This window comes from Oryzias melastigma, linkage group LG7 (genome assembly GCF_002922805.2).
Source record: "Oryzias melastigma strain HK-1 linkage group LG7, ASM292280v2, whole genome shotgun sequence".
Taxonomy (NCBI): domain Eukaryota; kingdom Metazoa; phylum Chordata; class Actinopteri; order Beloniformes; family Adrianichthyidae; genus Oryzias; species Oryzias melastigma.
The window spans coordinates 12,510,172-12,522,845 of NC_050518.1; the positions used below are offsets into that span (position 1 = coordinate 12,510,172).

General features: G+C 39.6%; 1 protein-coding gene across 7 annotated transcripts in view; it reads left to right on the forward strand.

Moving 5' to 3' along the window:
• LOC112158779 (glutamate receptor-interacting protein 2) overlaps nt 1-12,674 on the forward strand; it is a 29,522-nt gene that overhangs the window by 7,691 nt on the left and 9,157 nt on the right. For 4 of the 7 annotated variants that reach the window (XM_024292330.2, XM_024292326.2, XM_036212774.1 and 1 more), the window contains 13 exons: nt 229-367; nt 1,952-2,097; nt 2,807-2,890; nt 3,008-3,083; nt 3,554-3,699; nt 5,507-5,654; nt 5,738-5,907; nt 8,086-8,211; nt 8,389-8,550; nt 8,836-9,022; nt 11,677-11,822; nt 11,899-11,979; nt 12,300-12,363. In XM_024292330.2, the coding sequence (XP_024148098.1) occupies nt 229-367; nt 1,952-2,097; nt 2,807-2,890; nt 3,008-3,083; nt 3,554-3,699; nt 5,507-5,654; nt 5,738-5,907; nt 8,086-8,211; nt 8,389-8,550; nt 8,836-9,022; nt 11,677-11,822; nt 11,899-11,979; nt 12,300-12,363 (1,675 nt within the window). The remainder of the gene's footprint in view (nt 1-228; nt 368-1,951; nt 2,098-2,806; nt 2,891-3,007; nt 3,084-3,553; nt 3,700-5,506; nt 5,655-5,737; nt 5,908-8,085; nt 8,212-8,388; nt 8,551-8,835; nt 9,023-11,676; nt 11,823-11,898; nt 11,980-12,299; nt 12,364-12,674) is intronic. The other 3 variants (XM_024292327.2, XM_024292329.2, XM_036212772.1) reach the window with 2 other exon arrangements.

Below are 12,674 nucleotides of genomic sequence, written 5' to 3' on the forward strand. Positions count from 1 at the left end.
CATCCTTTCTCCCAGTCATAAAGATTTGCTCGCTCTCACATGTTTGACAGAACTAGAAAAGGACAAGAGGGCGAAAAAAAATGTTTTCCATGGCCGTGCATCACCGAAAATGATTGTGAAAGATTCAGGAAAAAAAAGAGACTTGCATTGCTTCTCAGACAACACAAGTGTGTCAAGAAGATGCTGATGCTGACTGTGTGAGTCTGTGGCTGCGTCTGTGTGTGCCAGCAGAGGAGTACCGAGGAGTGACCACGGTGGAGCTGATGAAGAGGGAAGGCAGCAGCCTCGGCCTCACCATCTCTGGAGGCTCAGATAAGGACGGCAAGCCCAGGGTGTCAAACTTACGGCCAGGTGGGCTAGCTGCCAGGTGAGATTTGTGCTCCGTGATTACTTACAGTTTGGCAAGCATGGCAGAACGTGCAGACATCTCATTCCACCCCCACCTATGTGCATGTGATTTAAAGTTACACCACGGTCAGGGATAAATCTGCTTGGTGTCAATTGAAAGTAACACGAGAACAAAGTTGTTGTGAAGTTTAGCTAGTTCAGATCATTTATAAAACACATGTAAAAACACAAGCTTTTTTTTAATTATGTACTGATGGAGTAGCTACTCTAAAAATGAATTGGCATCATCTTGTTTTGGATTGGGTGGGCGGGGATTAACGACGATCGCAGCACGTGATTGAGTGAGGGGTGGTACAGCATGCCAGTGCATCACAGAGACCCCAATGAAAGCATCCTGGCCAAAAAAAACACCTTCCCTCGTCAAGCCTGAAGAGGTTTAAAGACAAACACTGCTAATTCTTCCAAGCAGCTTGTCTTCCCACAGCTGAGTTCATGCTCGTACCTAATTTAGTGGGTGGAGACACAAACAGGCAGACAGAATTGTGTGATGAAGCTGCACCATCACGACGCTCGGCTACTCTGGTTTAGATGCCTCTCTGTCTGCTGTCACTGCTGATTGACAATAGCCCAGAGGTGAGATGGGCAATAGGGGCAGAATATATATTTAATTAATTAGCTCTGCAGTGGGAGACATGTTGACTCAGAATGTCAAAAGGGAGGCAGTGCGTACAGTCATCCATGACACTGTCTTTCAGCCATTTTTGCTCGCAATCTTCTCCTTTCGTCTTAATTTGGGATTATTTAAGAATTACAGGAGAAGCCCAGTTTCACCTTTAATTAATGCAAAAGGTTCAATTTTCTTGTCTGTCATTGGATTAACTCTCATTTTAACCACACAGGATATGGAAAGTCTAAACAATGTTTAAATAGCCACTGAAATAATCTTTTTTATTAATTTTAGAAGTGTTACCAGAGGTCTATTATTTTGGATTATTAGGTAAAATCAAAAAACTTGTGTCGTTTTCTAGGACATAATTTCTGCAGAGCAGCAAATAGTTCATCAGAAATTTTCCAAGTTGTGGATGGAAATGTTGGTGCAGAACCGCTATCATTTCCCATCATCCTTTTGTTTATTCTCTCTCCCGCTAGCTTACATCCTCTCACAGCCCCAACCTAACAATATTGTTGGAACAGAAAATGTGAGCAATATTGGCGCTAACTATCTGTAGAGTTTTGAGCCAGATTACAACTCGGACGAGGAAAAAGCAGACAAACATGGATCTATTTGTCTGCAAGTGGACATATTAAAAAGGAGCTATGTCACGACTACGAGCTTTTCCTGCTCCTTATTCGCAACATATTGTATAAATGAATACTCAGAAATACCATTTTGAGCTAATTTTCTTTATAAATGAGAAAAATCCCACAAGAACCTGTTAAAAACACCAAAAACACAATTTTCATTGGATTGACTATTAAAAAATACCTAAAATATTACTATTTAGTATGAATAGACACCAGGGGTTCTAAGGGTTCTGTCTTGTGCACTAATCAGTGTAATCAATGGGTTACCTGTAGCTTTTTTCTTCATAATTTCTTGCAGAAGTGACCAGCTGAATGTAGGGGACTACATAAAGTCTGTGAATGGCATCAACCTGTCAAAGCTCCGGCACGACGAGATCATCAGCTTGCTGAAGAACATTGGGGAACGCGTTGTGCTGGAAGTGGAGTACGAGCTGCCTTCCTGTGGTAGGTTCACATGTGCTCTGATGAATAAAGACCAAAAAATAAGAAATAAAACCTGATAGGATGTCCTCATGAGCAAATGTCCTCATTTTGTCGTTCCATTCTCTAACACAGGATTTCTTGAAGACATCCAGCATAAGTCCTAGGACGTCTCATTAGGCCACAACTTTGCTCCAATGTTCTGTAAATGTGCTTAATTGAGATTTTGTTGAAGAAAGTGTATATTTTAGGAAATTCTTGAGGAAAATATGAAGGAAAAAATGCTTTTGCAGAACTTCTTAAATGCACAAAAAGATTCATGACTGCTATCCACTTAAGAAACAGAATGACTTTATTGACCAAATTAAAAAAGGAAAAAAAAAAGCATATCTAATCAAAAGTTCCTAACCTTGTAGATATTACATCGCAGCTCTAGGTATTTCTGAAACAAATCGCCTGTTAGGGTTTGAGAAATTGTAATGCCATTACATTTAACAAGCTTCTAGCATTCCAAACGAAATATTCTGTATGTAGCTACTTTAATTTTCTTATTTTCTTAATATAATTAGTTGTAAGAGAAGAACTTGCATAAACTGATTTATATAAGGCTTAACTTTTGTTTTTTTTATTATTTTGTCTGTCTTTTTTCTGCTTCTGTTTCTCTCACGTCTTTCTTACATTTACTTGTTTTAATTTGTGTTTTTGTTCGGTCATTTCCTCTGTTTGCTCTCAGTCCAGGCACCTTCAGGAGTCGTAACCAAAACCATTGAGGTCTGTTTACACAAGGAGGGGAACAGCTTTGGGTTTGTCATGAGGGGTAGGTTAATACAACATTAAAGAAGATCAATTATTTTATGAAAATATCTCAATATAATACTAGTGGGACTTTTTTTTTTTTTTTTTTACTAATTTGTGTTTTTTTTGTGGGATTTAGGGGGCTTCCACGAAGACTGGCGGAGGTCACGACCTTTGATAGTTACCAGTGTCAGGCCTGGAGGTCCTGCTGACAGGTATGCAGGTGGAGACTAGTGTGTAGAATATGGACCATGTCTTTATTTGCCCGTTTCTATGTTGCACATAATACTTCCTAACAAATTGCTGTTGAGGAACAAACTGGCATTTATGCATTAACTGGTTTGGAGTCTACTTCGCTGCATGTTTTCAGATCTTTTGCTCCTGAGCTGCATGGAACTGCAGCTGCGACACGTATAGACTATCTTTAAAGCAGAAAGGCCACTGCTCACCCAGAGCCTGAAGCAACATTGCGCCTTTCCCGATTAAAACCAAAAGCGCCAAAGCACCGAAGCAAACATAATTCAGCATCAGCGACTTTTATTTTGTTTATATTTCATTTCACCTGGAAGGAAATGCTCACTGGTCAGTCATGTACTCTGATGTGTGCTTAAGCGGCTGTGGGAGCGTCGTGCACATGTCAACTAGAGCGTATTGTCTGGATCTGTCTCCTCGTGTGTCTTCCCAGAGAGGGGACTTTAAAGGCAGGAGACCGAGTGTTGAGCATAGACGGGATGCCTTTGAACAGAGAGAGGCACGCTGATGCTTTGACCATGCTGATGCAGAGCGGCCAGGAAGCTCTGTTCCTGATTGAGTATGACGTCTCTGTCATGGGTGAGCAAACTCACACACACACTACCACAACCACACACATAGGGAATGTGCGGACGCATGGTACAACAGTACTGCTCTGAGGGTAAATAGTGTGGGCGTTTGGCTGCATTAATGTAAAAGTTAGGGCTGGAGATGCCACAAGGGGAGACGACATTCATGAAAAGAGTCTCCAGATACTTCCTTTTCTAAAAGTTAGATGCTTTTAAAAAAAAAAACACGCATGTGCCGCGCATTCAAGAACGCACTTTTAGTGTAAAGCGTTCACACTGGACTGTCGCTACCCGACACAAGACTGGTGCAAAATGTCCAAGCGGTGCAAATCTCGTGAATCTTGCTTCAAGATTTTTCTTTCGCAGTTCTACTCTGATACACAAAAGACTTGGTGTTATGTAATTATGGCCTGAAACAAACCCCAATTATTGACTTCTCCTCCATGACCAATTTTCAAATGCTTGGCACTTCCGTAAATGAAAAAGGACAGCATCCATACATCACTACCAAATCCCAATTTCTGATTGGTCAAAGTTCGACCTGGTTTAACTTGCTATGCACGTTCAATGTCCACGTCTTTTGCATGTATAGGAGTCATCAATCCAGACACCTAGATACTTATATTCATGAACTACATTTCCTTCAGGGGTGCAGGGAACACTTCAGGAACTATTTTGGAATCAGAAAACAACATCAACTTGGTCTTTTCCGCATTGAGAAATAATTTTAAGTGAGTAAGTGAATGCTGGACAATAAAAAAGGCTTTCTGCAGGGTTTCAATGGCCTGAACTAGAGTTGAACCATAACTATAAATGACTGTGTCATCAGCATAGAAATGCAAGTTTGCATGAGTAATCTTTTGAACTAGGTCATTAATGTATGAGATGAAAAGGAAGGGGCCCAAAACCGAACCCTGTAGAACTCCTTTGTGAACAGTGACAAAATTAGTTCCACAAAATGAAGAAACATTTAAAAAAGTAAACTTTTACACTTAACTATTATGAAATAAAGCTTCTTTTGATCCAATAACTGTAGCAATATTTTACATTTCTTTTACAACACAGACTGTAGCAAATGGGATTGGAAATCGCGAGGATTAATGAAACATCCTTCATGATGTTTCAACAAATTTTCACTGAGAACATGTTTTGAAACAGCTTGCAGGTCTGATACTCAGATTCTTCCCTGTAAGCTGAAGCGAGGCGTCCCAGAGCCCATCAACACAATGCACACAGCCACCTTCAGGGAGAATCAGGGAAACAGGAAGTTGTTCAGGCAAAATGCTCATTAGAGTGGAAACGGTTCTCTACTCCAAGAGAGAGACGTAGTCCTGACCATGTGAAGGTTGTTCTGCCATTTAGAATCAAAGTAGAAAGACTAGATTCACATTGATTTGATCACATCTTCAAAGGGTCAGAAGGATGCAAAAAAATTATGTAGAAATCAAGAACAAAGAATAAATCAACCTGAACTGTTTCTTCAAAAGTTGCATTTAAATTACTGCTAAAAATAACAATAAGACAAGATGTTATATTGTTAGTCTGCGTTATATTTCATATTCGTTAAAGTTGTAAATTATAATTCATTTTAAAATGAGCTTTAGAAGAAAAACTGACTCCTTTGAATTTTTTTTTAACCAAAAGTAAAAACTTTTACAACTGAGAGTAGTGAAACTACGAGAAGCAGTTTGAGTTCATCTTTATGACGGTTTTTGTTGTGTGCTAAGACTGTAAAAGGGGCATTGGTAGCTTTTGGCTGTGTTCTGTAACCCTGTTGACCTCCATCATTTACAATGTGTGTGTGTTGTCTCCCTCAGAAGCGGTGCAGCAGGCCTCAGGCCCTCTGCTGGTGGAGATAGTGAAGGGTTCCTCAGCCAGTCTGGGCATCAGCCTCACCACAGCCATATACAAGAACAAACAAGTTATTGTTATTGACAAGATAAAGCCAGCCAGTGTGGTGGAAAGGTGAAGTAAACAGTTTGTAGATGCACGTCATTGGATAGAGTCCCTCCTGACCGAGCAGGTCTCTGTGTGCGCGTCATGGTCAGGTGTGGAGCGCTGCATGTGGGGGACATCCTCCTTTCTATAGATGGAACTGGCACAGAGCACTGCTCCCTGATGGAGGCAACACAGCTACTCGCCAATACCTCTGAAGCTGTCAAACTCGAGATTCTTCCCGCCCATCAGAGCAGGCTTCCCATTAGAGCACAAGATGCAGGTAAGTCCTGCAGGTTTGCATTAAAAAAACATATTTTGTAAGAGAAAATAATAGTTTTCAGATCAGAAGTAAAAAAAAAAGCAAATAAATGTATGATTTTGGAGGACTTTTTGTGTATTTTTCATCCTGCAAACCTATAAGAGGGATTTTTTGTAAGTCTAGTTACATGAATTTAACGTTGATGCTGCTCAAGATTCAACTCTTTGCTGTTTGAATGTTCAAACTGACCCTGAGGTGAACTTTTTAAAAAAAAAAAAAAAAAAATCATGGCTGCTGTGTTGACTCTTTACCACCAGAGAAAAAATGATGGAGGCCATGTTGCTTTGAAATGCTCATGTAGCAGCTGCAGTACTACATCTATTTTGGTGCTCAAAGTCATGGATGATGATGTATTAGCAGCACATTATTCCTATTAATGGAATAAAATACCATATTGTATGTAGTGCTTTAAACTTTTTTGTTTGTTATTTTTCAAAAACTATAAAACTTGGAATAAAATTGGGTGATTTTTTTCTATTTACATCTAAAACGTGAAATAAAATATGAGATAATAAAGAAAGACTCTGGAATTGTTAGATATTCCAAAAAAGAAAATACACATTACTGGGTTAAATTTTCTAAAAAACATCAAAGTAGTTAGAGTAGAGATTACAATTCCAAGATTATTGATGTTTTAGTTTTAACTCCACATCAATGTGTGGCTTGTTTCTTGAAATGTTCTTGTCACCATATGTATTGTGTCTGCTGGTAGCTTTCTCTTTACCTAACGGCTGGAAAGTGCATGGCTGCCTCCCAGCTTCCTTTCTCTGTGCACTCCGGATCCACGTTGGTGTGTTTGTACGTTCACGCCGCACCCGTCGGCATCCATCCCTTTGGCTTTGAACGCAGGCTCGGTCTCTTTTGCATACAAACAAGCTACACACACACGGACACACACACCCCAACTCTGTCAGAGATCATGTTCTTACCACTTTCCTAGACTTATTTCTGGGTCAGCAGCTGCAGGAGCACTTTGATGGAGGCGCAGGATGAATCATAACATCAAAAAAAGGAAATTAAATCGAGTTGACTCCCAACTACGTTGAGTATTCTCTTTATTTCTGTTTGTTGTTTTTGCCCAGTGTTGTGAAACGGATCAATGAATACTAAAAGAAAAAAAAGCAGAGTCTGGATCTTATTATTTAATCTGGTTTGTTTAATCTGCTCTGGGAATGTCATAAAAAATAATCTGAAAGAAGAAGAAATCACTGATTTTCTGCCGCTTTTGGTTAGAAAGCACACTAAAGTGAGCTTCAAATACGCTGGAAGGGACAGAATTATTCAGGTAACTTTGATCTAAATGCCAACTGTCTGCTTTTGGGGTCAGGAGTTCTGCAGAGCACATATGGTTGGTTTTAACTCGATTGCTGAAGTCTGGCAAACATTCCAGATTAATGGATTAAACTCTCTTCAAGATCCATTTAAGGTAGTTGATCGTAATTAAATATTTGTATTAAACAAGACAATTAATGTGACATTCAATGAGAAACAGTTGCATAAATCTGGTTGAAAGTATAATATTAATCAGTTAAAAAAAATCTCTAAAAAAATATTCCATTATTTTATTAAATCTATTTGTGACTAAAAAAAACTTTATTGACAATCTCTGTTTATTTTTTTAATTATTTTATTTTGAAAGGACGCATCAGCACAGGCAGTTTGATGCAAAGACTCCATCAAAACCAATTAAGCTTTCAGCTGCACCCAATCAAGGACAAACCACGGGCCTCCCAGCAATCACTATCATGGCCGACAATCAGCTTACCCCCACAGTTTTTGCCCCCGTTGGCTCTTTTGAAAATGAAATGATAAAAATGGTTTTTAATTTGCAGTCTATGTTTTGGAGGCTTGCTAGCAAAAGTAAGATTTCTTTCTTGTTCATTTCCTGCACCATTCTGTGTGCCTGACTCACTCTCAGAAGCACATCAACTCATAGGATGTCATTTAACGTACCATGACAAAGACATTAAATATCTATTACTCCACTCCCAATCTTCCTCCAAGGCACTGGATGTGTGGTGCCAACTTAGACTCAGAGATCAAACTGTGATTTAATGGATACGGCTCAAAAATTGCCTTGCAGAGAAGTTGTAGGGTTTTTTTTTTCCCCTTAACACATTTTCCTCTCTGCTTCTCCAGTAAAAGTGCAAAAAAGCAGCCATCACTGGGACCAAAGCAGCAACTACTGCCATCCCCCACATGCAAGCCACAGCAAGACATGGAGCAGCCCAAGCCACCCACACAACCAGCAGGACCACTGCAAATGTAAGTTATCACTTGTGACAGCGCTGCTGCTGGCGACACACCAGAGCAGAAGTCTTTTAATCAGCACGCTTGTTCCATCAAAAGGTTTGCACTGATGCTCGTTACCAAATTTAACTTTGCGTGCTCCTGCTCTCCAGTTGATGCTCTCCACGTTCCATCCCTCTGTCTTCCTCTCAGCTCTGGTGGGCGGTGGCTTCTCCCCTTCCTCCACAGCCACCTCAGGCTTCAGCAGCCAGGGGAGTAACACGCTGCCCTGCCCCATCCCTCCAATCACGCCCACCAGCCCTCGCAGCTCCACCGGCAAGAGGAGGAACAGGAAGAAGGACCACAAAAGCTCATGTATGAGGAAACCTCTTCCTGTTGGTTTAGATTACCTGTTCCTGCAGGAATCCTAATATGAATAGTAGATAATTGGATCATATTTCCATTTATTCCCTTTTCTATGAGCCTTATTTTATTTTTAAGTGCAAAAAATGTGACCGATTGGTGACGTAAACGCAGCCATGACTCATTCCCATGTCAGGGGGCAAAACATTCTCCCCTCGCTCCACTACATTTCCTTAAACCTCCATATTAATCTCTTCATCCGTCTGTTTTTTCTTCTCCTCCCCTGATTTATCTCAGTGTCGCTGGCGTCCAGTTCGGTGGGGCCAGGGGGTCAGATTTATCACGTGGAAACAAGCGAAGTGGTCCTGAAGGGGGATCCGCTCACAGGTTTTGGGCTCCAGCTGCAGGGGGGAGTCTTTGCCACAGAAACGCTCTCCGCTCCCCCAGTCATCCGTTTCATTGAACCTGACAGTCCAGCCGAGAGGTAACACAATGAGATCTAACAAGCGAAGCCAGATGATGCAGGGGGGGAACCTCATGGTGCTGCTTTGATCATTTACTCAGCTGCAAAATGGAAAAAGAAAATACAGTACATTTAATTACCTTCAACACAGCAGTGGGTAATAAAGGCAGACATTATTCTGGCATTGGGAGCATCATGTATTTACTGTTCGCTGAAAGCATTTCATCTAGTGTCTACGGTGGCTCTAAAGTGCAAAAATCCCATGATGCAAAAAAGATCACAACGACAATTAAAAAAGCAAAATGAATTAAAAACATTTTATTTTAGAAATAAAAAATAAAAAACCAAAATATAAAAAATAAACAACATACAGTAAATCGAAAGGAAATGTAAAAAAAAAATAACATAACAAGAAACCATAAAGGGAGGAGCTACAGGATATCACTGATTGGATGATGACATTTATCCATCATTTAAGCTGAAAGTTATTATGAAGCAATATTGGATATCATCATCCACAATATTCCATACCTTTTCTGGTGTCTTATTGTTTTGTTTCTTAAGATTTTATTTTTTTCGTGAAATTACTTTTGTTTTTTAAAATATATATACCGGAATGTGTTTTTTTTCTTTTCTTTTTTCTGATTTCTTAAATGTCGTTGTGATCTTTAAAATGCTTTTGCGTTGAGTGATTTGTTGATGTAATTTGCACTTTAGGGCCACCGTACTTATCAAATGTGGGATAAAAATGTATTTTCTCATTTAAAAAAAAAAATCAACCAGTATATAAATTGAGTATTGGTAGAGAATTGGTGTCTAAAGCTGCATCTGTGTCAACTCAGGCTTAAAAAATGTGATTTTAAAAAGGAAACTGCTGATTTTTAAAGGGAGCTGTGTGTCAATTTGGACGGATAAATGTGCCAATAAAAATCAGATCTATTCAGAACTCACACTTTGTTTTTAACCTGTATGTCACAGCTGTGTTCCTGGTAGATTTCTGTAGGGACAGTATAATCGGTCAGTAAAGGCACCATTTGTCTGAAACACTTGGAACATTTCTCCTAACTGAGCTCTGATTTGAATCTATCCTGGGTTCTCTGTAGTAGCATGAGTGTGTTCTTAAAATAACTGTAACCCGTTGATGCATCTGCTTGCGTTTTGCTTCCATTGGTTACGACTACAGTATACGGATTCACACGGATGCAAATTCACGATGTTTTAACTGTCGTGCAAGATTAATGATGTGTGTGCGGCAGCAGAGAGGGCGTTTCCCCCGGGTCCTCTTGCATTATTAGTTCAGCAGCAGTTTAGACAGGAGTGACTCAAGTACATCAGCAGGCTGTGATGTTGGTGCCTCAGTCTCCACACAAGGTTAATGAGCTGCTTTGGTCACTGAGTTAATATCAGCTGACAGTCCCTCAGTGTTAGCGTGCACAGTTCAAAAAGATGCAGAAAAGTGGAATTTATGTGGGGGGATTAGGATAAGCTGAACAAGCAATTTCCAACCCAGGACCACATTTTCCTAGTTAGGACGAGATAAATAAGAACTTACAAGACTGAAGCTTCTTCCTTGTGTTTGGGCTGGGTGGCTTCACTGATCAGTCACTGGTGTAATTCTGGGACTAAATCAGTTGTTGGAAATTTCAAATAGATAAAAAAAATAAAATTGTTTCTGCTTTCAGGCAAATTAAGGTCATTTTAAAGTCAAAGTGGTTTAATGCATATTTGCATCAACAGGAGTCGAGGAGTTAAAATTTTCCATAATGAAATAAGAAATCCAGTTTTGGTGACTATAATTTTATTTGTAAAATAAGAATTCATTTTTGTTACTTTTTTTGTTGCTTTTTTAAAGAAAATTGTTCAAATTTTATGAATTTTGCCTTGTTTTTAGGTGCAGTGAAGTAGTCGATGTAATGCTGTAGACCAGGGGAGTCAAACTCAATCACACAGGGGGCCAAAATCCACAGCACACCTTAGGTCGCAGGCTGAACAGGATAAACTTTTATTGAACATACAAAAACTGAATTTTTAAAACTTTAAAAATGTAACTTTTCACCTTTACTATGAATAAAACAGGCAGTAAAATGATTCCAGAATAAGTTAATGTAAAACCTCAACTTGAAGCTCCTTCAAAATCTACTGGAGTTACGTCGATCGTGTTAACGGTTAAGAAGTTGTAATATGTTTAAGATTTTGTGTTGAAGTGTCACCATCGACACCTCAGGTGTCAAAGGGCTAATAACTTCAATATATTACTCTCCTCAAAATATATATTTTGTCAAAATCATACAAGTAAGAAATAAGCTTAAAAAAACATCAGATCATTAAAAATAATAAAATAATTGCCCTCCGGGCCTTGACCTTGACACATGCTGAAGACGACGCATCTAGTGCTTTATTATAGACCTTTTCTTTTCTGTAACATTATCTTTACTAAACATATTAATTGTAAAAAATGATGCGGATATTATTAAAATCAAAAGCTAGTAAAATTGTCACGTTAGCTCATCATTGAGCCAGACTGAAGTTTGATCTGAAAACTGAAACTGTTCCACATAAAATCTTTAAAAAGGTAAATATTCCCCCCAAAAAAATAACAAAAAAATTGATAAAATACAAAGTTTTATCATTGTCAATTTGTTTGATTTAATGTCCTTGTGTTTTTCTATGCGAAGATGTGGTCTGCTGCAGGTAGGAGACAGGGTGTTGTCCATCAATGGCATCCTGACTGAAGACGGTACTTTGGAGGAAGCTCATCAGCTCCTCAGAGACTCCGCTCTGTCCAATAAGGTCACAGTGGAGGTGGAGTTTGATGTAGCAGGTATCATTCCAAAGCCATCATTCCTATTTTACATTTCTGTGTCATCCTGTAACTTTTGGTCCTAAATCTGGTTCAGAGTCGGTGGTTCCGAGCAGCGGCACCTTCCATGTGAAACTCCCCAAACGGAGAGGAGTGGAGCTGGGCATCACCATCAACTGTAAGTCCAGACACTTCCAGCAGGGGGCGGCGTTGCACGATGGTGCTGCTGCTGTAAATTTCCTCTCAATCTGTTCAGTGATGCGTTAAACACAGGCTTGTAAAAACATGAAGGCCCATAGCTCATTACCTCTAAATAATGCCGGTCTGTACCAACATTCATCAATAATCGTTCTGCTCCAGCTGCTCCTGGAAAAATAATACTATCAGGAGATTAAGCATGATAGCTGAAACACAAAGAAATGAAACTCTGAAAGGATTGTTTGAATGACTTTTATCACGCTTCTGTCACCAAAATCTGCTTTTGTTTTCTTATGTCAGCGAGTAAGAAACCTGGCAAACCTCTCATCATCTCTGACATCAGAAAGGGAAGCATAGCACACAGGTAAGCATCATTTGCATAAAAACAGATCTAAACCAAGTTTTATAGGTCTACCAGTGATGTATGTAATTATGAAGACGAAAACAGATCTGCGATGTAACAATAGCCTAATAGGATTGAGCTATCAAAAGTAGATCAGTGGGGCAACTATGTTTCAGAAGGGCTCAGTGTTGATAAGGTTTAGGGAAAGGTTACGGTCACCCCCATGAATCCCACTGAGAAGTAAGGCTAATAGGATTCTGGTGATGAGTCAGGAGAAGCCGCTCTCAGCTCCCAGTTCATAGTTGTGATCCTTTTGCTCTTGTGTCTGATAG